Source organism: Cinclus cinclus, chromosome 3, assembly GCF_963662255.1.
Source record: "Cinclus cinclus chromosome 3, bCinCin1.1, whole genome shotgun sequence".
In the NCBI taxonomy this organism is placed as follows: Eukaryota; Metazoa; Chordata; class Aves; order Passeriformes; family Cinclidae; genus Cinclus; species Cinclus cinclus.
The window spans coordinates 18,358,912-18,383,449 of NC_085048.1; the positions used below are offsets into that span (position 1 = coordinate 18,358,912).

Sequence of the window (24,538 nt, forward strand, 5' to 3'; positions counted from 1 at the left end):
TCATGTTTTAAACTCTCCATCAATGGCTAGCATATCCTCTAAATTTCCATTAAATCTGAATCTCTTTGAAGAGCAAGTATTTATCTATCTATGAAGAGACTTGAGAAGCCCTTATGTTCAACTCAGCTGCTAAAGGAAAGATGAACCTTTCTTATTTCCCTTCTGTCCCAGGAAAAAAGGGAAAGATACAGATGACCTCTTTTACCGAACCTGTAAATTGAAATACATATGGGAAGGAGTGAGAGTAAAGCCTGCTTTGGGAGCACCCCTTCTCTGTGAGATGGCAACTGCTGAGAACCTTTGGTTTAAAAACTGGGGTGTACATTCAGTTTTCAAGGCAAACCAAAATACCTTCTTTTGAGATGAGCTTGCTTCAGGTAGTTAGATCCTGAAGACTATTCCACAATGCTTTTCTATTTAAAAAAAAATCTCCCTTGGAGAAGCTCCTAGAACAGATGTTCCAAGGAACTGTTTAGTCCATATCACATGAAGTTACTCAAAATACTTGTACTCTGGGTATTTTCTAATCAGGAACAGGAGGTGTTAGGTTGATTCTAGACCTAAAGAAAGTTGATACATCATTCAAATCCATTTCACAGAGAGTAGTGTGTATACAAAGGAGACAGTACATGTTTTTCTAAGAAGAAAAACTAGCACATGCACATTAGATGTTCTACCTGTTTTCATGTCATAGAATAATGGAATTATTTAGGTTGGAAGAGACCTCTAAGATCACTGAATCTAACAGTATTTATTTAAATTGTAGGATTGTTTTAAGAAAAAACTCATAATATCTTTGTATTCTTTTCTTTTATCTGCATAAACTCAACACAGACCCTCAAAATGTGAAATACACCAATCAGCTCTATTAAGGTTATTAGTACGCTCCACTATTCTCCTGATCCCCTTAGCAGATTGTCTGAAGCACTTGTGTCCTCTAAGTAAGAGGAGATGCAAACACCAATATAAAAGATGAAAGAAGCCCATGTGCTGAGGAAAACATGGTGGTGTACAGCTTTCCAGCTGTGCACGCTGCTGAAAACACTCCTGATAAAGTAAGCATCTTGATGAAATGTGATGAAACACAACCTATCTGTATTAGCAAGGTCATCTGTCAGCCTGTTGACCACTAATCATATTCATTTATTCAAACTGCTAGAAGGGAAGTTATCATCTATTTGGTGAACACAGTAGGCGTTCAGTCTTAATCAGAGCAGAGAGCTACACTCACGTGTAACTCGCAGACAAAACACCTAATGGAAGTAAATTATAGCTTTAAATTAAGAGGCCAGAAAGCATAATTTCACTGCCTGGGACAATGTATGTGGGAAAAAGTGTCTTTTTCAGGGCCAAAGAAGACTAAGAAAAATACCTGATGTTTACATAAGGCAAAGCAGATCTAAACTCTTTGCTAATAAATTTTGTCGCTGTACTATACTCTGATAAAAGAAGATAACCTGTGCTTAGGGTGTCTCACACCCTAATAATATCAACAAGAAGAAAATAAAAAAACTTAGAATTGCTGTTGGAAGACATTTATCCTGGCTATTTCCTTTTTCTCTGGATGAAAAATTAAAATTACCTTTCTGGTCTAGTTACTGGTCTGGTCTGGTTAAGTGCTCAAGCCTGGGAGTTACTGAGTCAAGGCTCAGGATAAGAACTTTTATTGATGTGCTCAGTTGATTAGAACAATGCTAATAATACCAAGGCTGTGTGTTTGATCCCTTTATGGCTATTTCCTTAAGAGTTGCACTTGATGTTTCTTGGAGTTCCCTTCCAACTCAGAAGATTCTGTGAATCTGTGATACCTGCTTTTTCCATTGAAGATGCAAGCATGGATTACAACATGTTCTGCTGTTTAGCTGTTTATATTTCATAATGAGAGATTCAGGCTCCACATTGTCCCTATTTTTTTTTTTAATAATGCAATTAAAACATTTGGTTGTGGTAGTTCAGACCTGGAAACCTCAAGGTTGCTGGAATAGGGTGGGGAAACAGCTAGTTGGTAAATACCCCCTGGATGCTTCTAGTTCTTGTGGAAAAAGTTTGGATCTTTTTGTTACTGTTATGTGTTTGTGGTTGGTTGGTTGGTTGGTTGGTTGGTTGGTTGGTTGATTGGTTTGTTGATTGCTTAAATATGACTCAAGTGTTAGTAAATTCTGCTTTTTACCATGTTCCATTCTGAAAGTCTTTACTATATATAGACAATATAATTTAAACATATTGAATGGCATTATTTAAACATATTTTTTAAAATTCTCTGAAATAAGATTGTGTCTGATACTGAGCTTGTTTGCTTCAAGACAAATCAAGAATAGCCTTATATCAGTAGAGTTCCACTTATGTGAGGTGGTAAGTTGCACATGTCACCCCTAGCTTTTCCTCCGTCTGAAGAACTGTTTTAGAAGACTTCCTTCAATTTAAATGTTTAACTCAGAAGTTCAGTGAACCTTCTAGGCTGTGTCTAGAAACTTATATAGCCCTCTCCATCTTAACTTTCACATTTAAAGTCACTTAAGTATCACAAATAAAGTCACTAAAGACACTTAAGTATCATTCTCATGTAAAGATTTACATATTTAACTCCTTTCCTACAAATAAAAGGTCTTAAATGATAATGTGAAATAGCTGGTCTTTCAAAAGCAAATTGTTCAGTTATATCTTTCTGCAGTGTAAAGAAATGATTCACTTTTGATGAGACAGATTATAGATCTCTGTCATACACAACTTAGGTTGATGTAAGCAGAAATTCTGTAGAAGACATTGGGATACTTAAAGAGTTGAGGGTCTGAACTGAAGGCCTTAGTAAAAGCATCTAGGAACACATTCAGCACCACATCTTATGTCAGTGCTGATTTATGCTGGAACTGTTTTACATGGCATGGGGCCTCTTTTTTGTATTTTTAATACACGAACCCCTTCCTTCAGTGTTAGCTGAACTTGAGATGTTGGGCCCATTGTACTATCAGATTGTTTCGGGGTTTGCTCTGTGACCAGGGAAGCAGGTTTGGAAATGAACCATGTCTCAGCAGATCTTCTTTGGATTCTCACAGCTTGCAGACCTCAAGAAAAGGCTGTCTTTTCTTTTGCAATTTCCATTGCATCCTTCTGTCTGCAGAAAAATGCTGAGTGGATCCTTGATATTTTCCTTTGATTTTTTCCTATCGTTTGTTTTCTGGCAAGATCTTGAAGTAAAATTAATTCTTTCTGGAATGAGATGGATTGGAGAAGAAATTAAAGTGCTGTAGTCTTAGAGCTGTAGCTCTGTTCTCACTTAGACTGTTTGTAACCTGTTCTTTGCCATGATCTCCTGGTTTTGGCACAACTGTGCCAAGAAGCCAGTTGGTTATCTGATGTAGTGCTTTAAAGAACCAGTAATTAACTCAGTTTATATATCAACTCTTTGCATCCATATTTGTAAATGACCTGACATTGTAGAAGGTCTCATATCTGGAATATGTCACTTCTAAAAGCAGATTCAGGGGTTGTACAGATCTGAACTCTTCATGATCTCTCTTTGAATTCCTTTGTCTTTCACAGTGCTACTTCAAAGAGTCCATTGCCCACACTGTACTGCACCTTACACAGTGACCACAGACTCCGTGAATCCTTCTTGACACTACAGATGTAAAGATTCTTTAAAATAACATTTACTTGGCCAGTATTATAGGCTCCTGTTTCTCCTCTTGTGTTTAGAATGCAGCTCTAATTCACAATTCCCACTGGGCTTATAGTGTTTGTCCTAAAAGAGGAAACACAAACGGTAGCTTTTCATTCTGTAAAGCAGAGAACTTTATTTGGTAACTGTAGGAGTTAATTTTGCCTTATTATCCTCCAGGAGATAATAAAATTACAGACTGGATTGATAATTTCTTCTGACCCACGTCCGTTCTCATGAATCAAATTTGCAGTCCTAGAAAATGCCTCAAATTTTGTTTAGCTGAAATATATAGACCTAAAAAAGAATTCTTTTGAAACAAAAGCATTGATATGCAATGAATATCAATATGTATGAATATGTAATTTTGAATACTTTTGTATTATGGAAGCATTTCTTCCTTATTTTACAGGTCTCAAAACAATTGATGCTTGTTCTTTTACTTCTATCACATATTACATAGTCTTTTTTTACCGTAAGAAATACTTGCCCTTCTGTAAATTAATGTATTCTTCAATTTTTTTTTCTTGAGGGTGACTCTGGGAACTACAGTTAATGAGCTGGACGGCAAGGAAGGCCAAGTCATTTAGCAGAATACAAAAAACCCCAAAGAAACTACCTAAAGGAGGCTGGGTTTGGTCAATGTTGTTGAAATCCTCTGAATTATGTGGTACATTAAGACTTCATGCAGAAATTACTGAAAATAGTCACTAACATTAAGCATTTCAAGTATTCATACCACCACATAGAGAGTGTGGCAGATACTATATGCTGTCTGCAGTGAATATTACTGCTATAGCAAAAACTTGTGGTGGCTCTGTCAGACAAAGTTAACAGGATTGACAGCTCAAGACTTAGTGGGGGTTTATTAGGTGAACTCATTATCTGATAGTTTTGTCATCCCAAAAGCTTAATGTTTCAGTCTATACCATTAAATAGGAAGGGTAAGTGGTAGTATTGCTGTGACACTAAAGGAACACCAGAGCAGAACTGAACTTACAATTACAAAAACAGGCAAATCAAGCAGACGTTTTCTTCCTTGTGCTCCACAGACATGGATTACTGACAGAACAAGGCAAGGTCTGTGTGTCATGAACACTTCCAGTCACCTAACGCAGGAGTGTTTGCAAAGCTGCTCATGCCCGTCAGACTAGGGTCCTGTCATTACAAAGCATCTGTGGTGAGATTCCCTCCTTGTCATAAATACTTTAAGGCAAGCTGTGCAACTGCTTTTCTTCTGATTTCTATTGTATCAACTCTATTGTTTCACCAACTGCCTCCACTAATTATGGAAGTTCTGTATAAACGAGATACATCTGCTAAGCAATTTCTTGGATACCCTGTAAAGAACTGGGTTGAAGATTTACAGAATATTGTCATTCTGTCATTTGCAATAATTTAAACATTGTTCAACTTTAAGGCTGACATCCAGTGGAAAGTTAAAAATTGTTTCTTCTCCTATTGCAATGTGTTGAAAAAAACTTTGCCCTCAGATCATTGAGAGAAAAATATACATATAAAAGTAATAGTGGAAATAGAGAATAACAGATCATTATTAGGAATGATTGTTAGGAATAGGGCTGAAGTTTGACTTACCAAAAGTGTACTGAAGTTTATAGTAGCGTTTGTTTATTACCTGGTGAGCACAGTCTATGAATGTTCTGTCCTCAAAATACAGCCTAAAAGGACAACTTTTAGATGAATAGACACTGGAATTCTGTCTTAGGAACCAAGGGTCCTGTTACGTTTGTGGAGTAAGATGAATGTTTCACATTAGAATGGAATGAAAGTTCTGCCCCTATCTGTAATGCAGCTGCCTGAGTTAAGTGTAAGAAGTGATGCAGGAGCTCAATGCCACATGTCCTTCTTTCCTAACACAGTAGGTTGGAGACTAGAACAGTGGCTGCTTTGCATAGGGAATGCTCTTGGGCTGATGGAGTTCTATCACACCCTAGAAAAAAACATTCAAGAACTGCCATAGGCCAAAGCGGGTAATTCTCTTGAGAAACTGGGCCATGCTGAGATCTCTCTTTGCTCCAAGGACCCTGTAACCATCTTATGACTTGATTTCTTGATATTAGGCTACAAAATCAGTCCTGGGCACAGGGAACAGACACTGTATTTCTCTCTTCAAGGCAAGTGCCCTTGTATAATATCTACAATAAAGACATTGTATTTTTGCATAACCAAATAGCATAAAAAACCCAATATGGGTCTTACTCTGCTCTCGTGTTTTCTGCTTCCTAATGGACCTTGAATCCAGTCTAGCTTTTGTTGTGGTGACTAGCAAATGTTTTTGGGAAATACGGTGGTATGCCATCTATATAAACCATGGGGGCTTATACTCTGACTCTTCTGGCTCTTCAATGAGTGACTGAAGATGTGTTTAATTTGGGTGATGGGCAGGTGGGGGCGAGCAGGGGAAGTGAAGACGAAAACAGGCTGTTCTTTGCTTTGCTACAAATTAAACCAATCAAAGCAACACTTAATGGGAAGTCTTTTTATTTCAGCTGTGCATTAGAGCATACCTATTGGATTAGGTTTGTCTGGAAACTTATGTATGAAAAGACTCAGAATCTTTTGGTGCTTAAATAGCAGATAGGCAGAGACCTTTGTAAGGCTGGAGCTGCACACATCAAAGCAGAGTTTTGAGTTGATAAGTGTTAAGGTGTCTCCCAGGTTTAAGGCACAGATGAGTACAGATGTAGTTGTATCACCAAGATAAAGAAATATTACTCTTCTTTCTATACAACATGCCACATGAGAAGTCTAATCTGAAAGTTTTAGAATTTACTGCTGCTATTCGTAAGGGTTTTTTTTAAAGTGATTCTTGTTGAAATCCCCATTAAAGAGTTTAGGGAAAAAAATTGTTTTGGTGACTGGAAGGTCTTCAGACACAGAAATGGAAAAAATAAGTTCCAGATGTCAAAGGGGTGACAGAGCTTATGAAGGAAAGAAAAATGCAGAAAGATATAAAGAAATACTTAGGAGGTCAGTATAGGAATATTGCAGAGAGAAAATGAAACAGGCTGTTAGGATTCCTTCATGGGCAGCAGGATATGACACATGTGAAAGCTTCAGTAAGGAATCTGCATTATGTGGACTCTTTAACAGTTAAAAGACTTTGAGATGGAAGAACAGGGCTAAACAAAATACCCACACCCACAGGCAATACAGCACATTTTATTTTCTTTTACATTTTCTCCTCCCTAGTTATATGTGATCATTTTCCTATAGTTCATGGCATGAAGTACCTTTCTGTCTTTTTTTCTTAATGATAGGATTCTTTGTCATTGTCATTAGTAGAATCAGAGCTAAACACATGCAGAGCACTTTTAGAACTCCATCCAGTATGTGAAGACTCTCTGAGACTTTTTATAATATTGTAAACAGGGATTTTTAAACTACACTTTATGTGTGTATAAGATACAAACAGCAGTGAGCCAAAATTGCTAACTGTTTTAAAAATGCATAACTAAAAGTAATAGCAATGGATTTACTTTAGAAAGAACAACTGTCCTCTGGCAAGTAAGTTTTTTTCTTGAAATCTTGCCCATCTTTAAGAAGATAGGCAGTGTAGAAATAATGTACACAGTTTATCTGAGTTTTAGGAATGGATTTGATGCAGTTCCATTTAATAAATTCATTTTAAGTCGTAAAACATAATACAGCACCAGATACAAAGGAACAGAACGAAAGTTCACGTTAGATAGGTTAATTCCATTGGCTCCTAAATAGCTCAGGTACTTTAGTGCACAGAAAATTAAGTTAATGAGATAAGAACCTAAAAATAATCACACAAAAGGCAATTGAAAGGGAAGAATATGTTAAAGTGAAAAAAAATAAAACCAGGGATAATTTCAGGCAGAATTAAAAGTATTGGCTTTATCTCACATACATTATTTTCACCAGAGAACTCCAGCAAAATAACTTCTAGGTTTAAGCATCCTGATACCAGACTCAGACTCAGGTGTTAGTTTTGTATGGTGTAAGATTCTCTCTGTATCTACATGCGTGTATTTTGGAAAACTGGCTATTGTGGTTATTTGATTGATTATTTTGTTGTTGTTGTTTTTGTTGCTTTTTGTTTCTGCAAGGATAGTTATTCTCAGCACAGATGCCGTGCACTGAGGCTGTGCTGCTGTACTCCATTAAGGCACTGTGAGACTGGCAACAAAGCCACTGCCATCATAGCTAGTCGGTACATATTTAGTTGGAAATGCATAGAAATGTATGTAAGTATGTAAGGTGTTACTTTAGTCCAGCAAATACTCTCCTTTTAACCAACTTTCATCAGATATTCCAGTGCAGATCTGAACAGCAGTGTGAAATCCCTCAATTTCTAAAATGGGAGCTGTGGGACGACTTTAGGTGGACAGGTACTTGGAAGAGCCCCACTGGAAATATCTTTACAGATGCCATAGTGAGATAAAAGGCGGTCTGTATCTGATACTATAGCATACATTTCCTGCATTTGTCAGGTGTCTGGTACTCTCATTCTTGCACACTTCCAGTCACATAGGCCATCTGTACACATAGGTGGAAAATAAACAGAATATACTGAAGACTCCTTGTAGTGAGCTAAGACCCATTGAGTCACCATTTTCTCTTTTTTGAGGTCCGCTGTATATGTGTTCTTGGCTGACTGGAGTAGCATGATTAGCCAGGGTTGACCCTGGCTAGATGCCAGATGTCCACCAAAGCCACTCTTATCATTCCCCTCCTGAGCTGAGATAAAGTCAGGGAGAGATAACTTATCAGCTGCCATCAAAGGTAGAACAGAGTCACCTTGGGGAAATTATTTTAATTTACCAATGAAAATCAGAGTGGGATAATGAGAAGCAAAATAAAACCCCTTTCCAGGGTCTACCTGCTCTCTCTGGGGGTGGAGGGAGGCAGGAAATGAGGGTTCCAGGCAGTTCATCACAGGTTGTTTCTTCCACTGCTTCCTTCTCAGGGAAACATGTCCTTTCCCTGCTCCAGTGTGGGGTTCCTCCCATGGGAGACAGTTCTCCATGAATTTCAGTATGAGTCTTTCCCATGAGCTTCAGTTCTTCACACTGCCCCGGCATGGGTCCTTTTCTGCAGGGTGCAGCGGTCAGCAGTCCTGCCAGCAAACTTGCTCCAGCATGGGCTTCTCTCTCCACATGGACATAGATCCTGATAAGAGCCTGTTCCAGTGCAGCCTTCCACAGGGACACAGCCTCCTTCAAGCATCCACTTGCTCAGATGTGGTGTCCTCCACAGGCTGCAGGTGGATCTCTGCAGATAGACCGCCTCCATGGGCTGCAGAAGCATAGCTGACTCACCTTGGGATGGACCATGGGCTGCAGGGGAATCTCTGCTCCAGTGCCTGGAACATCTCCTACCCCTCCTGTTCCTCTCACATATTGTCACTCAACTCTTCTCTGTCTGCAGTTACTTCTGCCCGATACATTTTCTTCTTAAATATGTTATTACAAATCAATTATCATTGATTTGCCAGCAGTGGGTCCACTGTGGAGCTGGCTGGCATTGGCTCTCCTGAACATGGGGGAAGATGCTGGAAGTTGTAGCCCATCCTGCTACCAAAACCTTGCCATGCAAACCCATGGTAAATGGTTCACATTTGCCTTACTCATTCCTTCTGAAATGTATTTTCTGTTGATCCCAGCTTATGGGTTTTCCTGCCTTTGTCCCTTCAGTCACATTAATCAGTAACTGCATCTATGTGAGTGCATAAAACAGACCATACTCCACTCATTTAATGCCAAGTTCAACTGTTGTGTGATTTGGGTGCATATATAGCTAATCTTTTACCTTCCAAAATATGTTCACCACATTCAAACTCCTTGGTAATAGTCCCTAACCAGCTCCTTTGCATCTGGACACTGCTGAAAAACTGCTAAGTCACTAAAGTCAAAATCATGCAAGAGCCTCACTAAGAGCATAGCAGCATGAATAATCACATTCCACTTCTCCGTTTACTCTTCTGTCCCTGTTCTGTTCTGGGACAGAACAGAATATTAATGGTAGAGGGCTATAACCAAAGAGGTAAAAAACCATTTGTGTTTACTTTCTTCGTATATTATGGCTTATTACTCAGCCTTCCTTGTCATGGGAACATAGGGAATGAGACAAATTAAAAAGATTGAAAAGCTAGATGAAGGGATAAAAATAAAGGAACAAAGACCAAAATTAAAAGCTTTACATTTCAGATGAAGTAAAGTCTGGCACTTGTGCATATAGATATCTTTGTCTTTCCAGATTCCTTGGCACTGAACTGAAGAGAGACACGAAGAAGAAATTTCAATGATACTGTAATTTAGATGATGTTCTCTCATCCTCTAGAATTATAGTGATATGTGCCTCTGTCCCTTTAGCCAGTCAGGTCAGCTTATCAAAGCACAAACAGGCTTTCTTTGATAATCAAACACAACTAAAAAGGTAACTAAACTTATAATGGAGACCGAACAATGATGTAAATCATGCAGTCATAAGCATATATCCCATCCAAAGTATCCGTAGTGTTCCATCCACACCAGTCTTTCCTGATACATCTTTGTCTACACAACCAAAAGATAGTTTCTTTTGAGTAGCTCCTCATTCCATCCACTAAGCAGTTCCTACTGTGGCATACTAAAGATACCATTGAAATTCAGCAAGGATCAACTTGAAAACTTTGGCTAAAAGCAATAAGGATATGATTCAGTTTAATTGATAACCAATCAAGATAAGTAGTTGCTTTTACGGGATAATTCAGCCAATCTAGATACCTAGGTTAGGATGAAAAATCATGTTCCAGGATGCATGTTTTTGTCCATTAGCTGTAAATAGAATGTAGATGTGTAGTTTATATAGAGACATGTTCAATATGGCCAGATACTGAGTCAGAGATCTGAACTGAAGTAAAAACAGTAAAAAGAGGTGATTTTTCCCTATACTAAGGATTCCAACATCTCATCTCAGAGATTTGTGTGTGAGAAAGAAAATACTTCTTTATAAACTGAAAATGTGCTCTTCCAGCTGCATTCTTTGTAAAGCAATGAATATGGAGAGGGATGTAGACATGGGTCACTATCTCTGGAGTAATCTTAGGAATAGCCCCATGAGAAGCTCTGCACCAAGAGCTCTCTGAGTGGGTGTTCTACCATCAGTGCAGCTGGTCCTCTGCTCCCCTGCTGTCTTCCTGCTGTATCCCAGGATCTGGAGATTAGCTTTGGCTTCCTCATTGCCTAGTGCCCTGCTGAGCTGTGGAACCCTGAGAGAAGGCAAGAAACTGCCAAACTCCATTGAATCATTATAAGGCTATGAGATAAAATATCTCGCCTCCCTCATATCCACTTCCTGGGGAGAAAAAGTAGGATGAAATGAATACCAGTCATCAGCTAAAGTCATCTCATTATCTGCCCAGACAGAAGTCAAGTTAAAGCAATTAAGGGATGCCTAAGAAGCCCTTCTTCACAAAGAAGTGTGGACCAGGTGGGAGGACGGGCTAAATTGTCCTGGCCTTGCAAACACAGCATATCCACTTCTGTTCACAGATAATCTCAGCAAGTTCCTTCTCAAACCTAAACATATGCCTTCATACAAAATATTGCAGATACTGCAAACCAAACAAGCAGGCTTCATACCAATCAGGTACCTTTCCTACTTAAGGGGTACCTGTAGATAACAAAAAAGTATTTTCTGCTGTCTCTGTGGTGGAGGAAAACAAGATAATTTCCTGAAAATTCATTGCCTTTTGACTTTTGGAAATAATGTTTGGCTGTCAGGATGAAAAGATTTGAGGAACAGAAATCAAAAGGAAAATAAATGATTGTTCCATTTTATGCAGCACTTACACATTTGTATGTGGAGTAATAGGTCCAGTTTCTGGCTCATCAGCACAAGAAAGTCTTGAAATATTGGAGTCCAGTAATGAACAGCCAGGATCATTAAAGAGTTGGACCTCATGATGTGCAGAAACACTGAAAAATGCCCAGTTTGTTCACTTGAGGAAGAAAATGCTACAGGGAGAACCTAGGCTTCAACTACTTGTATGGAGAGTGGAAAGAAGATGTGTTTAACATAAGAATAAGAGACAAGTGTAAAAAAAATCCATTTAGAAATAAGAATTAATTTCTCACCATGACAGTGGTCAAACACTGGAATAGATTTCCCAGAGATGCTGTGGTATTTCAATCCTGGAAGACCTTTAAAGCTGAACTGACAGAACAGGACCCTGATAATTGCTCTAAGCTGGCACTTTTTTGAACAGGTGTTGGACATAGCTTCCCAAGGTCCCTTCCAGCCTCAGCTCCTGCATGATTCCATGGCACCAGTGCACTGTCAATAGCATGTGGCAGTCTCTTAAGATCAAAGAAAGGCAAGCAGTATCTTGTGGTGAAATGGCAAAAACATAAACATATTGGCTCGAGTCAGAACCTAGGTAACCTTTAAGAAGCTCTTGCAGTCTGGCACTTGAAGCAAAATTTTACCTCAGTCATGATCTTGTTAGAAGAGCTGTCAGATATCCTTAGATCTTTTTCCAAAACTGTACCGATACAGGTAGTATCAGTACCTGCAGCTCGTAGGGATTTGGATTGGGAAAACATGGATGAATAACAAATGACAGAAAATTTTAAAAGTACATTGCTCTGTATTACCTGATGCTCTCTGCCTTTATATTAATAGGTATAACCCAAGTAAGAACATCCATATTCTACCAATACTTAATGTGAACATTTGTAGATCATGATGCTATTCATGCAGGTGTGACATAAGCAGAGGCATAATAAGAGGTCATATGAATGGCAGAAAAAAAGGAGTATTTCAGGACATTGGTTATGTAAAAAACCTCTGCCTTTAGACAAGAATGCACTGATTTGTACAGAAAACTAAATCTTAAATATGCTTTTATGTGAAAATAATGTATTAATATTCTTTTAAAAATGTATTTAAATGGCAAGAAGATTAATGAAAAAGAAATGTCTTTATGTGTTAGTAGTCACCCCACAAAAGGAAAGAAATTCACATCTGTGAGGATCATTTTTGGTCCTTAGGGAAAAGTAAAAAACCAAGAAATAAAAGAGTAGTACTTAAATTTTCAGCAAGCAAAACCAGATAAAAAGTAGAACTTATAGAAGATTAAAAGATCAAAACATAACAGAAAAAGAAATAATTAAAATATACATAAGGCAGAAAATTATGCATATTTAAAGCTCTGTATAGGTTTGTTGCACTTTAGTCCTCACTACTAATTTATAATACTGACTCCTACTCTAAGGTGCTGTGCTCTTCAGCTCAGAACTTCCTTGCCAGGCTTAATGACTTCTACTCTTCATTTATTTTACTTTGAGCATTGGTTATTAATTGAATAATATAATTGTAGTAGAGTCTAAACAATAAGTCCAAGTATTATAACTATTGTAAGTAGTTGTAGCAGGCTGAGGGGGAGAAGTGGAAAAAAAAAATGAATACAGTGGAATAGCTAGAGAGAATCACTTAACTAAGTGAACAGTTATTTTTTTATTTTGACTTCCATTAAGTATATAAGGTCCATAAAGGAACAAGTCGTTGTAACAACCAAATTGCTTGGGTCTTTACCTATAGTACTTCAGTGTAAAAGAACTTCAGGCAATTTTGCAGAGATGAAGAAAGGATTCTTCATGCACATGTTCAACTAAAGAGTTCAGTGCATCCCTGTAATAGGCATATGCAAATGTTTAGGCACTAATCCAAATCCCATGTCAGTAGGAGTGTTCAGACTTTTAGGATACCTTGCTTAGGTCCTTGGAGAGTTGCACATGTCCTCTGTCCACTCCTCATGTGGAGTGGAGAAATTGAGAGCTCACTGAGTTTTCCAACTCTTCAGTTCCCTTACAAGGTTTTCCCCAAGATGGCAATGTACCAACAATCCTCTCTCCATGTTGCATCATAACTTTCTAAGATTTGGAATTCATTTGTGCCAACATTGTCTTGCTAAATATTTCTCAGAGGCCAGCTATCAGAGACTGTAATGTGGAGATGTGTGCATGTACTTTGCATTACAGCTTAAAGGGAGAAGAATGGTGATGCTGTAGTATCGTGTGCTGAGCACTTAGGAATTGACATGTAGCTGTGGCAAGAGCAGTGAAGTGTTTTAAATCAGGAAATGCTGCCTGGATAATGGAACCATCCATCTGGGCAGGAAGCCTGTATGACCACATGTAGGCTTAGCTTCCTAGCCATCATGTTTTCCCCATGCTTGGAAGAAAAGTGAGTAATTTGATACACAGACCACAGATCTGGAAAGCCTTGTTTCTGAAATCTTTGGCCTTTGGTATGAATGTAGCTGCTATTTCTGAAGTATCATTGCCTCTCTCCGCAGAATCTCTCAATCTAAATGCTATGTATTTTCCTTTTCAAAAGGAAGGTGCTGTTTTGCATGACTCCCACACTAAAACCAGCGAGCCATTTCTTCTGACAAAATATTGTTTAAAATTGGATGTAATAGGAACAAAAGGAGGAAACAGTCAAGTGTGTAGAGGCTATAGTTCTTGTTCTCCCATGACTCCTGGTATGACATGGAAAGAGTCACTCAACTTCTCTGTGTCTCAATTTCCCATCTGTAAAATGGGGTTAAAATACCTACCTCACAGGGGTGTTGTGAGGCTTTTTAAAATAATGTTTGTAAAGTGCTTTGAGATCCTTGGATGAAAGGTGCAATAAGAAATCAAATTATTCACTTTTTTTAGCACAGTACAAGTGCACTTCTGTTGAAATGGTTAAAGGGCTAAAGGCTTCCAGCTCTTAATAGCTGTTCTACACTACTCCACTATAATTTCCTCCTGCCATTTGTTATATCTACTGGGAGTTAAAAAGAACAAATATACAATCTACAATATCTAAATTGTCATGATATTTTGTGGAAGAGGGCTAAAATAGTCTGATATGCTTTTTAAACTGTGTTGTGTATTCTTTGTCCATGCAACCCTAAAGTTAACATAAAAATTATAACTTTGTGCATTCTTCACCTAAACTGGATAGCTTGTGTCTTTGTGAGACAAACTCAGTCTTTTCACAAAATAAAAACCTTCGGTTTGCATCACTTCCAAAACTTATGCAAGGGATAGGGAAAATATTTTACCTCTGGGTTTCGCAGTCATTTAACAGACAGCCATTAAACAGCAGACTATAAAGGTAGTAACTGAGTTAAAGATGAAATCTAAGGAATCACAGAAATATGAAATGAAAGCAAAATTAAAATTTATGGAACTGAATTAAAGAAAAGGCATATGGTTTACATAGAACTGGTAGTGTAACATATTTCTTACAAGACCTTTAACTAATACACAAACTGATTCAGTATTTAAAATTTCATTTTGATATACAGATGATACAAGTGCCTCACCAGAGCAAGTTTAGAATCCAACTGTTAATGAGATTACATGGCATACATAAATATCTTCCTCATTAAAATTAACTTCTGCATGAAGGTGAGAGACATGAGGAAAACAGTTGTAAAGAAAGGAGATGCAAAAAAAGGCCAAAAATTAAAATATGAGAAATGAAACTTATTTAAATATTTTGCTTTCCCGCCTCTCTCATCTGGGATTAGTGCTTTACACTTTCTTCTCTTCCACTACCTTTTTCTTCTTCATTTTATGACTGAATGGATGGGAGACCAGAAAAGGATATAGGCAAACAAACAGAGTAAAAAATACTGTAATTACATCTTTCACCCAGCTTACCTACTCAAAAGGAATGTAGATGTCTTCTGTCATACAATATATGATTCATATTTGACTTTTCACTTGTGGAGGCAAGGTATAACATATTCCTCTCCTTGGTGATCATTTTACAAACACAGCCCCCTCTTTTGAGAAACAATCCCTGAAACTTTTCACATTTCAAAAGTTGGCCTAGAGTGGTCACTGCATACCTGAGCAGTTCTCAGGATGACTTGGGAATTTTTTTTCTTACTTTGTATTTCAATATTGTATTACAGCTAGATTTGGATGGATTTCACCAGTGTTTGTTGATACTTCATCCTAAACTTGAAGGCATGAGCAATTTTGGAGCTAAAGCTTATTGCTTCTTTAATTACTTCATTGTTCCTTTGCTGCATCTGACTGCCCATTAGTACAGTTACAAGAAGCACCCCACAAAAGCCTCAGTTTCTATGGAACAATCTCCTTGGCACAAGGTTTTATCCTTAATATATAAATAAATGTGGGACTTGTTTGTACATTTTACTTTAGAAAATTATTAGTGGATTTGCTTTTCAAATAGCACAGAGTAGTTATGCAGTAAGCATTCATTACCTTCTTCTATTCAGTTATTCAAGATGGACATTTTTCAAATAGGAAGTGTAAGTGGCAATCCTTATACAGTCAAAATCTGATACTCTGATACCCTTAATTTTTGTGGCACTGCAACATAAATGTGAATTCTGATGATCTTGAAAAACATAGCAACTAAAATAAAACCACCTTTTATGTTAAACAGATAACCCACTACTGGCTTGGAATATCTTATGATGTAGAAATACCATACAGTCTTCCTTATTAATTGTCTTTCCTCTGTATTCAAACAGATAATATGTAAGATCTAATAATTTACCATTTGAGCATTTTTTCTAGACATAGCCTAGTCATCAACCAGTTCTGCTGCTTAACTACAGCCTACTATCATCCCAGGATCCCTAACCACTGTGTAGAAGAAATACTATCTTGTAGCTGAAATATTAATTATTGTGCTGTTTAGCTTTGTACTTACAACTCCTGATTTATTATCTTGTCTAGTGACATAAAAACTATTTTTATCAAACACTATTTCCTGTTACCAAAATGTTAGTGCATTAGCCACCTACTACCTGAAATTTTCCAGTTTGGTTTGTTTAACTCAAATTATGAGCCACACTTTAGAAATTGCTATGTTTTTAGGTGTACTAGTGTTGAAAATACATCTAAGCTGAAAAGATGCTATCAGAAGTTGATGAACTAGCTCTTGAGCAAGTGTTAATTATATGTCTTATCTCTACTGGTTTCTTTCAGTTTGCACCATCTGAAAAACTGGCCTAGCATGTCGCTGTAATAACAGATCTAGGAACTTTCTTTTCCAATGCTGGAAAATGTTCAAATATAGCTTGTTTAATAATAGCCAATTATCAAAATATAAGTTATGCAATGTTAATTATGCCATAATTATGAATGTGTGTTTTAAGACTGGGTCTAATAATGACATAGCTTTGAGTGAACATGAGATACCACAAGATGCTCTGTGAATGATATTCATTTGAGTATGGATATCTTTAAGGTGGGCATCAAGTCTGAGTCCTTTTGTTGTCAATGAAGAGAAACAGGCACTTCTGGTGGTTATTAGTTTTATCCTCCAGAAGATATCTTAACCAGATCAGGTGCACTGTGTCCATAAAATGTCTGCTTCTCTTACTGACTAAGGACAGAACCATGGATGTAGAGGTAGACGTAGACGTAGACGTAGACGTAGACGTAGACGTAGACGTAGACCTAGACCTAGACCTAGACGTAGACGTAGACGTAGATGTAGACGTAAATGTCGGCCTTGCTCATGTCTAAACTTAGGTGAGGTGAATCTCCTCCTCAGGGCCACTCATTGGCTCCATCTTATTAAGCTCTCCCTGTGTTATTCAACAGTTACTAGAAAAAGCTGAGTAAAATATGGAACCTCTGCACCTTCTGTTACAGTACTCAGAACAGCAAATAACAGCCCTATCATATATATATGACTATCAAATTTGGGCTTGCCTATTTACTTAAAATTGTATTGTGCATAGAATTCCTTCTATCCTCCTTTCATGTAACAACTTTTTTAAAATCTTAACTTCTCCACAGTTGAACTAAGAGATTTTAATTTTACTGATAGATCCACTAAGTAAAATGCCATTTTAATCTTTGTGTATAGCTATTGGTCAATTAGTGTTAATGCTGTGTGCGGTGTTAAAAATGTGACATTTTCCTTCTTGGAGTATACTCTTTCTCTTTTGGTGATTGGCATTTATCAGTAAGAGAATAAATCTAGTAGTCCTCACTCCTTTGCTATCTACCATATTTACAGGACATACAGGAGTGAGAAATGGGGGAAACATAAGCAGTTATGTCATCTGAATAATGTGATTGTAATAAATCCCATAAAACTGTAAATATAGAATTGAAAGGAGAAACACAAGTATTTATGCCATAATACTTAGCAGTAGTAATAATTATCATTTTGATTGCCTTTTTCTTATCAGTTCTGTGAAAGAAATTCATGTGAATAGCAAATAAACAAAAATAGCCCTATGGACTGTAGAGAATTCAGTTCAAATGGGTCAGCCATAGTGTTCTAGAATTGCTGTATGATTAACAATATTTGACATGTAGTTTGTTTTCTGTCCGTGCAATTGCAACAACAGTTCCAATTGTAGCCACTTTTTTCTTTTCTTTTCCTTTTTCTTTCTTTCTTTGTTTCTTTCTTTGTTTCTGTTTTTTATGCAGAAGACCATCAAATGAATTGTCACAATACTCGAATAATGCAAGACACAGAAAAAGACGATAACAATAATGATGAGTATGATAATTACGATGAACTGGTGGCCAAGTCATTGTTAAATCTTGGCAAAATTGCAGAGGATGCAGCATACAGAGCCAGGACAGAATCAGAAATGAACAGCAATACATCTAATAGTCTGGAAGATGATAGTGACAAAAATGAAAATATTGGTCGGAAAAGTGAGCTGAGTTTAGATTTAGACAGTGATGTTGTTAGGGAAACAGTGGACTCCCTTAAATTATTAGCACAAGGACATGGTGTAGTGCTTTCAGAAAATATTAATGACAGAAATTATGCAGACAATACTTCACAGCAAGACAATAGGAATATGAACTTTGTAATGCTAGGGAAGCCTGTGAACAATGGACTTACAGAAAAAATAGTGGAGGAGAGTGATGAAGAGGTGTGTCTCAGCAGTTTGGAGTGCTTAAGGAACCAGTGTTTTGATCTGGCTAGGAAACTCAGTGAGACAAACCCACAGGAAAGAAATCAACAGCAAAACATGAACACTCGCCAGCATGTCAGGCAAGAAGATGACTTCCAAGGAAGAACACCAGACCGGAATTACTCTGATATGATGAACCTAATGAGGCTTGAAGAACAGTTGAGCCCCAGATCTAGGACTTTTTCTAGCTGTGCCAAGGAGGATGGTTGTCATGAAAGAGACGATGATACCACCTCTATTACTTCAGATAGGTCTGAAGAAGTGTTTGATATGACAAAAGGTAACTTAACCCTGCTTGAGAAAGCAATTGCTTTGGAAACTGAGAGAGCAAAAGCCATGAGAGAAAAAATGGCAGTGGAAGCTGGAAGGAGGGATAATATGAGATCATTTGAGGAACAGTCTCCAAGACATCTTTCTGGAGATGACAGGAAGCCTAAACCAAGTGACGGCCATGTCAAAAAGCCATATTATGGTAAAGGTAATATTTCTATATACCGTATGTTATGTCATGAGAAAGTCTGAGCTAACATGTTAAGTTTTTGCATAGATTTCTGAAGTTATTAATTGCACGTAATGGGAAGTTTATTAAAATTGTAGTATGACATGATTGTAAAATAGCATTATGGTATGATTATAAAATAAAAGAATTCATTCTGCAGTGTTAGAAATATGTACAGTATTATCATTGGCTAAATTTAAAAAGTAACTTCTCAGGGAAACAAAACAAGAGATCATGTTGAAAGAGGCAAAGATTTTTTTCAGGGTTTTATGTATTTTATAGTAATAATTAAAAAAGAGAATTGTGTTGCAAAGTATATTGAAGAGGGGGGCTTTGTATAGCAGATAGTCAATCAGCTATGAAGTGCATATATTACAGATTGGATTGGGTAGGTGGCATCGTGACTTATAAAATTATCATCAAATGACAGTTATTGATGAAGCCTCTCCCATCTAAAATGTAGAATTGCCTGATAGAAATTGAACAGTATCAAAATGACCGATAACATAAGATAGGGGCAGTGACTGCACATTAATTATCTTAAGATAGTAAGGTAATGGAAACCATTTGCTATGCAAGGCGTGGTGTGGCCTGGGCTGAGATCAATAGCAATTTCTTTCTTATGTGCATTCCACTTCACTGGTTTCATTCCATTGTGGAAACAGTTAAGGTGCTGCCTTGACCATTATTCAATACAAGAAAAAAATAAGAAGAAACAAAAAACCAATAAAAACCAAGCCATACGAACAAAAAATAAACAAAAAAACCCCAACAAACTAAAGGTTACCTTTGGAATGCCTTTTGATTTCCAGGATTATCATGGTGATGGTGTGTTTATATTATGACACCACTCTTTAATGTGTTTACATCTGTACGTGTAGGGCCATGTTGTATTAAGTGTTCAATACCTCCTGAGATTCATTGAACACCCCTGATTCCCATTGACTTTAGTGGAAGTTGAGGACGTGATATTTCTTGGGAGATGCTAAACAGAAACCAGGTTTATCTTATATTTGTTGTAAAAATATTTGGTTTGCTTTGCAATTGGGATGGTGGGAGTTGTTCTCTTTTTTTATAAATCCCTGTTTTGCAAAAGTATTCTGCCTGTGACGTACATGTAGGCAGACAACATCTTGATCCAAGAAAGTTTTGATCATTTTTCACAAGTCTTAAACAAAAGTAATGACCAGTCTTTTAGAAAAGTATGTAAATTACTGAAGTCAAACACCACTGCGATGTATTTTAGTGAAGTTTTGTTTGTTCTAACCACAAATATACAGGGCAGTGTATGCTGTAGTAACTTTAGGCAGCTGGGGAAGACAACTTTATTTAGTTAGTGTATTACTGCATACCCATGTGGATGTTGCGCTAAATGTAGTTCACATAGACCTATTATGGATGCATTTCCCTGTGAGTGTATGTCTCTAAAAACACAGAAAACATGGCAAACAAAAATTAATTTTTTACAGTTCTTAAATTCTGGTATTGTCCAGCCTTTCTAGTCTATATATGGCTGGGAAAAGATTTTTGCATATAGGTCTGCTGTCTCCAAAAAGCCTGTATAATTTCTGACAGTGAGAAATGTAGAGATATCCTATTTTAGAAAATTCTATAGCTTCTTTGAACCATCCTATTTCTAGGGAGCTGCAGGCTGGATTGAGAATTGGTCCAAGGCTCAACCAGGGACTAAATACTATGGAAGTTTGGACCATGAAACTTTGGGGAGTGGATAATTCTTCTTCTTTTTAGTAAAAAAAGGAAAAAGAAAAAAAAATCCCTTATTTAAAAAACAAACAAGCAAACAAACAACAAAAAAATCAAACCACCAAAAAAGTCCCAAATTCCACAACGACAAAAAAAACAAACCAAAACAAACAAACCTGTGGAAAATATTCTGGCAGTCTTTGAGAGAGGAAGTTTTAGGTAAGACAGTTGCTTATATAATTTGTTCTCCAGTCACATGTTATCTTACAAATACTGCTGGAAGAGATACCTACAGAGTGGTATGATATAGTTAGGTGGAAGCTTTCTTGGGAGCACAGGTTTGCAGTGAGAACCTCGGCTTCAAATATCAATGAAACAACCATTAAGGGACCATTAAGCATTTCTCCCCTGCCACTTTAAGCATTCTAAACAGGTTTTCTTCTGAAATTTATGCATTTTGAAATATTTTAAATTCCTTTGACAACCTTCACTCAGGAGATACTTCCATTGGGGCAAGGAGTGAGAAAATGTTGCAGAGTTCAGTAAAACTGCAGTATTTCTCCCAAACAGCAGAAGAGGATTTACAAAACAGTATCTAGTGTTTCATATAAAGCTGTGAAAAGTTTACTCAAATGTCTTCCATTAAAAGCAATGGGAAATTGTGCAAGTGCAATTTTATGCAAGTTTTGGAATCATTAAGAGTAGTATACAGCATCTTTTCTGACTCATTAGACCATAAAGGCTCTTAAGGATCTGATATGTGCTATAACTTTATGATGTAGACTTGAATACAGAGCAGGATTTACTTGATGCTGTAGGATGCAAGTGTCTAGATCCTCAGCTGCTCTAAATTACAATACCTGCACCAACTTTGGTGGAGTTCTAAAAATGTCAAGTAGCTAAAGTTCCTCTAGTTTAAAGTCCCTAAAAAGCCATTATGGTCTATTAATCATCTACATTTTTTGCAGTCCTTGAATATTGTTATATTTACATAATTTATATTTCATTTGCATTATCTATTCACTTATCTAATACTTTTACACATCCCAAAGTACTTGACTTGATGAGTTGCTTAGAGTTGTGTATGTATGTAGCTGTGGGCTTGCTGTTCTAGTGGTCTCAGCACAGGCCTATCTGGCAGGAAGTCAAATCCCTCCTCTGACATTTGCTCCTTCTGTGGCCTTGGGTTTAACTTCTTGATCTCTTTCTTCGATTTCCTGATGTATGAGATTATGGTCTTTCCAGGAGTGTTGTGATAACTGTATAGCACATTGGAGATAGATTTATATGTTTATTTGTTGTTAAAGAACATGGAACAAAGAGCTGTGTTCTACAGTCCATATACAAGTTGAGTAAAATAAAACTTTCATAATTAGGGATTCCATTTGCAAAATACAAAGTTTAACTATGATATTATATTTTAAGAGTGGATTTAAGACATGGGGAGTCACTACAAGAAGCTAAAGATTTTCTGTAAAATGAAGCTGTTTTGGAAGAACTTGAAAAGTGAAAGTATATATAAAACCTACCAGAAGGAATGCAGGGAAAGCTAAGTCCAAAATAGAATGTGAACTCTGGATTGTATTGACTCATGATGAAAAGGATGGGTTGTATGTGAAATTCTACAAGTACTAACATTTCCCCCTATTGTACTGAGGGTTCTGTTTGTTGAAGCTGGGATGGAATTCAATGTAAAGAAGGCTTACTGTAAAACAAGTAGCAAAATATTATTTTATGGAGATTAAAGCATAAATATTTAAGCAGAGAAATTACAAGAGCAACATAGAATTATTAAATGAGGATAGTTCAGACTGGGTATTAAAAGGAATGATGGACTAAAAAAGATATAGTTGATTTTTAGCCAAAATTGTAGCAGTTTGAGTATCCTGAATTTTATCCCTTTAATATTGATATGAAAATCAGCAATAATGTCCAAAACCTGGCAGCTGTGGTCAAGATCATAAGATGTAATTTGTATCATGTGCTTGTCTAGAAGAATAGATGTTCTACAGATGATCTGTTAAAGAACATAAGCAGATGAAGTTATGTGAGAAAGTTCTAAATCAGGATTAATATCACCAGCGTTCCAGCACATTATTGGCAGAAAACTTTAATTTGTGGAAAAAATGTCTAGTTAGACTTTTCTTTGGTTTGTAGTCAGAAGATCCAACAACATCCTAAAAGGTCATTAACATTTCAAGCATATGAATATTCAGATGTTACATATGCATGTTGGTAATGACCCCGATTTACAGTGAAAATGATACTTTCAGTAATTCAGATTACAATGCTTACTCTGACATAATTCATTGAAGAGAATGGAATATTTATGTAATTTTACCACTTTGTAAGGGATTTAAAGAAAACAAGATTAATTTCCTCAATGAGCCTTGGAAAAGGGATTTTTCTGGAATTGTTGTGTTGAAGAGCTGGGTTTGCTCAGGACATTGAACTGCTGTGACAGTACATTTGCAGACCTTAATACATGAGGCAAATAAGAATGTAAAGAAGGGAAACTCCAACTAAACAGTTTCCAGGTGACCTTGCACCCTTGAGCTAATGCTTGCCAGCAGAACATTGATTGACAATGGTACGGCTTTGCTATATAAAGGTCATTTTCCAATCACTGTGAATGGATATTGCCATGATCACGGGAGCCTGCAGTCTGAGAAGAAGATAACAGGATAAAAGTGGCAGAACTGTGATAAGAAGTAGAAGGGTTTTCTTTTTCCAGTTTTCATAATAACATTTACCAAAGAGTAAATGACATGATTAAATGAACCTTCTTACAGAAATGTGAAAAGACTCATTCACTTGCCACATTTGTTGTAAATTATAGATCCCTCAAGAACAGAAAAGAAAGAGAGCAAATGTCCTACCCCTGGGTGTGATGGAACTGGCCATGTAACGGGGCTTTACCCCCATCACCGCAGTTTGTCAGGATGCCCACACAAAGATAGGGTCCCTCCAGAAAGTAAGTTCACATTCTTTCATGGAAACTGGGGATAAAACTACAAAAACTTTTCTAGCATGCTTTTTAAACCTTTTATTTAAAAAATTAATTTCATTTTTCAGTATGGTTTGTCTCAACTTAGTCAACTGTTCTGTGTTATACTTTTTCCTTTATTCCATCATTTCCATTCTTTACTAACTTTACACTAAAATAAAAACTTTTAAAGCTGTATTCTTTGATTTTGAGAATCCTAGGTTATTTTTAATAGGCATATTTAGTCAACAGAGAAATTGGTTTCCAGAAGATGTGCACTGCTTTTGTTTCTGCGTGCTAATGTCACATCAACTGTCCTTATTGTCTTGTACAGGAATAATTATTCCTGAAAAGCTGGCAACCCCTTTCCTTTGTTATTGTTGTGTCCGAAACATTATTTATATTAAACTAGTGCATATTATAAAAAAACAATAATTTGGCTGTTTACTTAGTTACAGAACTCGGGATTTTGAGCAAACATTCCCTGTCGGGCACATGGGTGGAACTTCCTGCCACATCAGCAAATTCTCTGCCTAGGAAGTTCACCCATATGAGCTCATGGACACCCAGCTAAAGGCAGAGGGCTTCATTTCTGGAAGTCACCTCCTTGGCTGGTGAAATCAGCATATGTCTGTTGAGACTAATGACTGCTGCTTTTCATCTGGAACTGTCTAGCTAAGATCCAATTCTCTTTCACACCAGTTTTAAAATGGCGTTATGGATGCCATTCCA

The 24,538-nt window shown here is 37.0% G+C and overlaps 1 protein-coding gene across 4 annotated transcripts in view; it reads left to right on the plus strand.

Moving 5' to 3' along the window:
• MYT1L (myelin transcription factor 1 like) overlaps positions 1-24,538 on the plus strand; it is a 127,373-nt gene that overhangs the window by 28,841 nt on the left and 73,994 nt on the right. For 3 of the 4 annotated variants that reach the window (XM_062488515.1, XM_062488516.1, XM_062488514.1), the window contains exons 5-6: positions 18,118-19,089; positions 23,660-23,794. In XM_062488515.1, coding sequence (XP_062344499.1) covers positions 18,118-19,089; positions 23,660-23,794 — 1,107 coding nt within the window. Of the gene's footprint in view, positions 1-18,117; positions 19,096-23,659; positions 23,795-24,538 lie in introns of all 4 variants that reach the window. The other variant, XM_062488513.1, reaches the window with a different exon arrangement.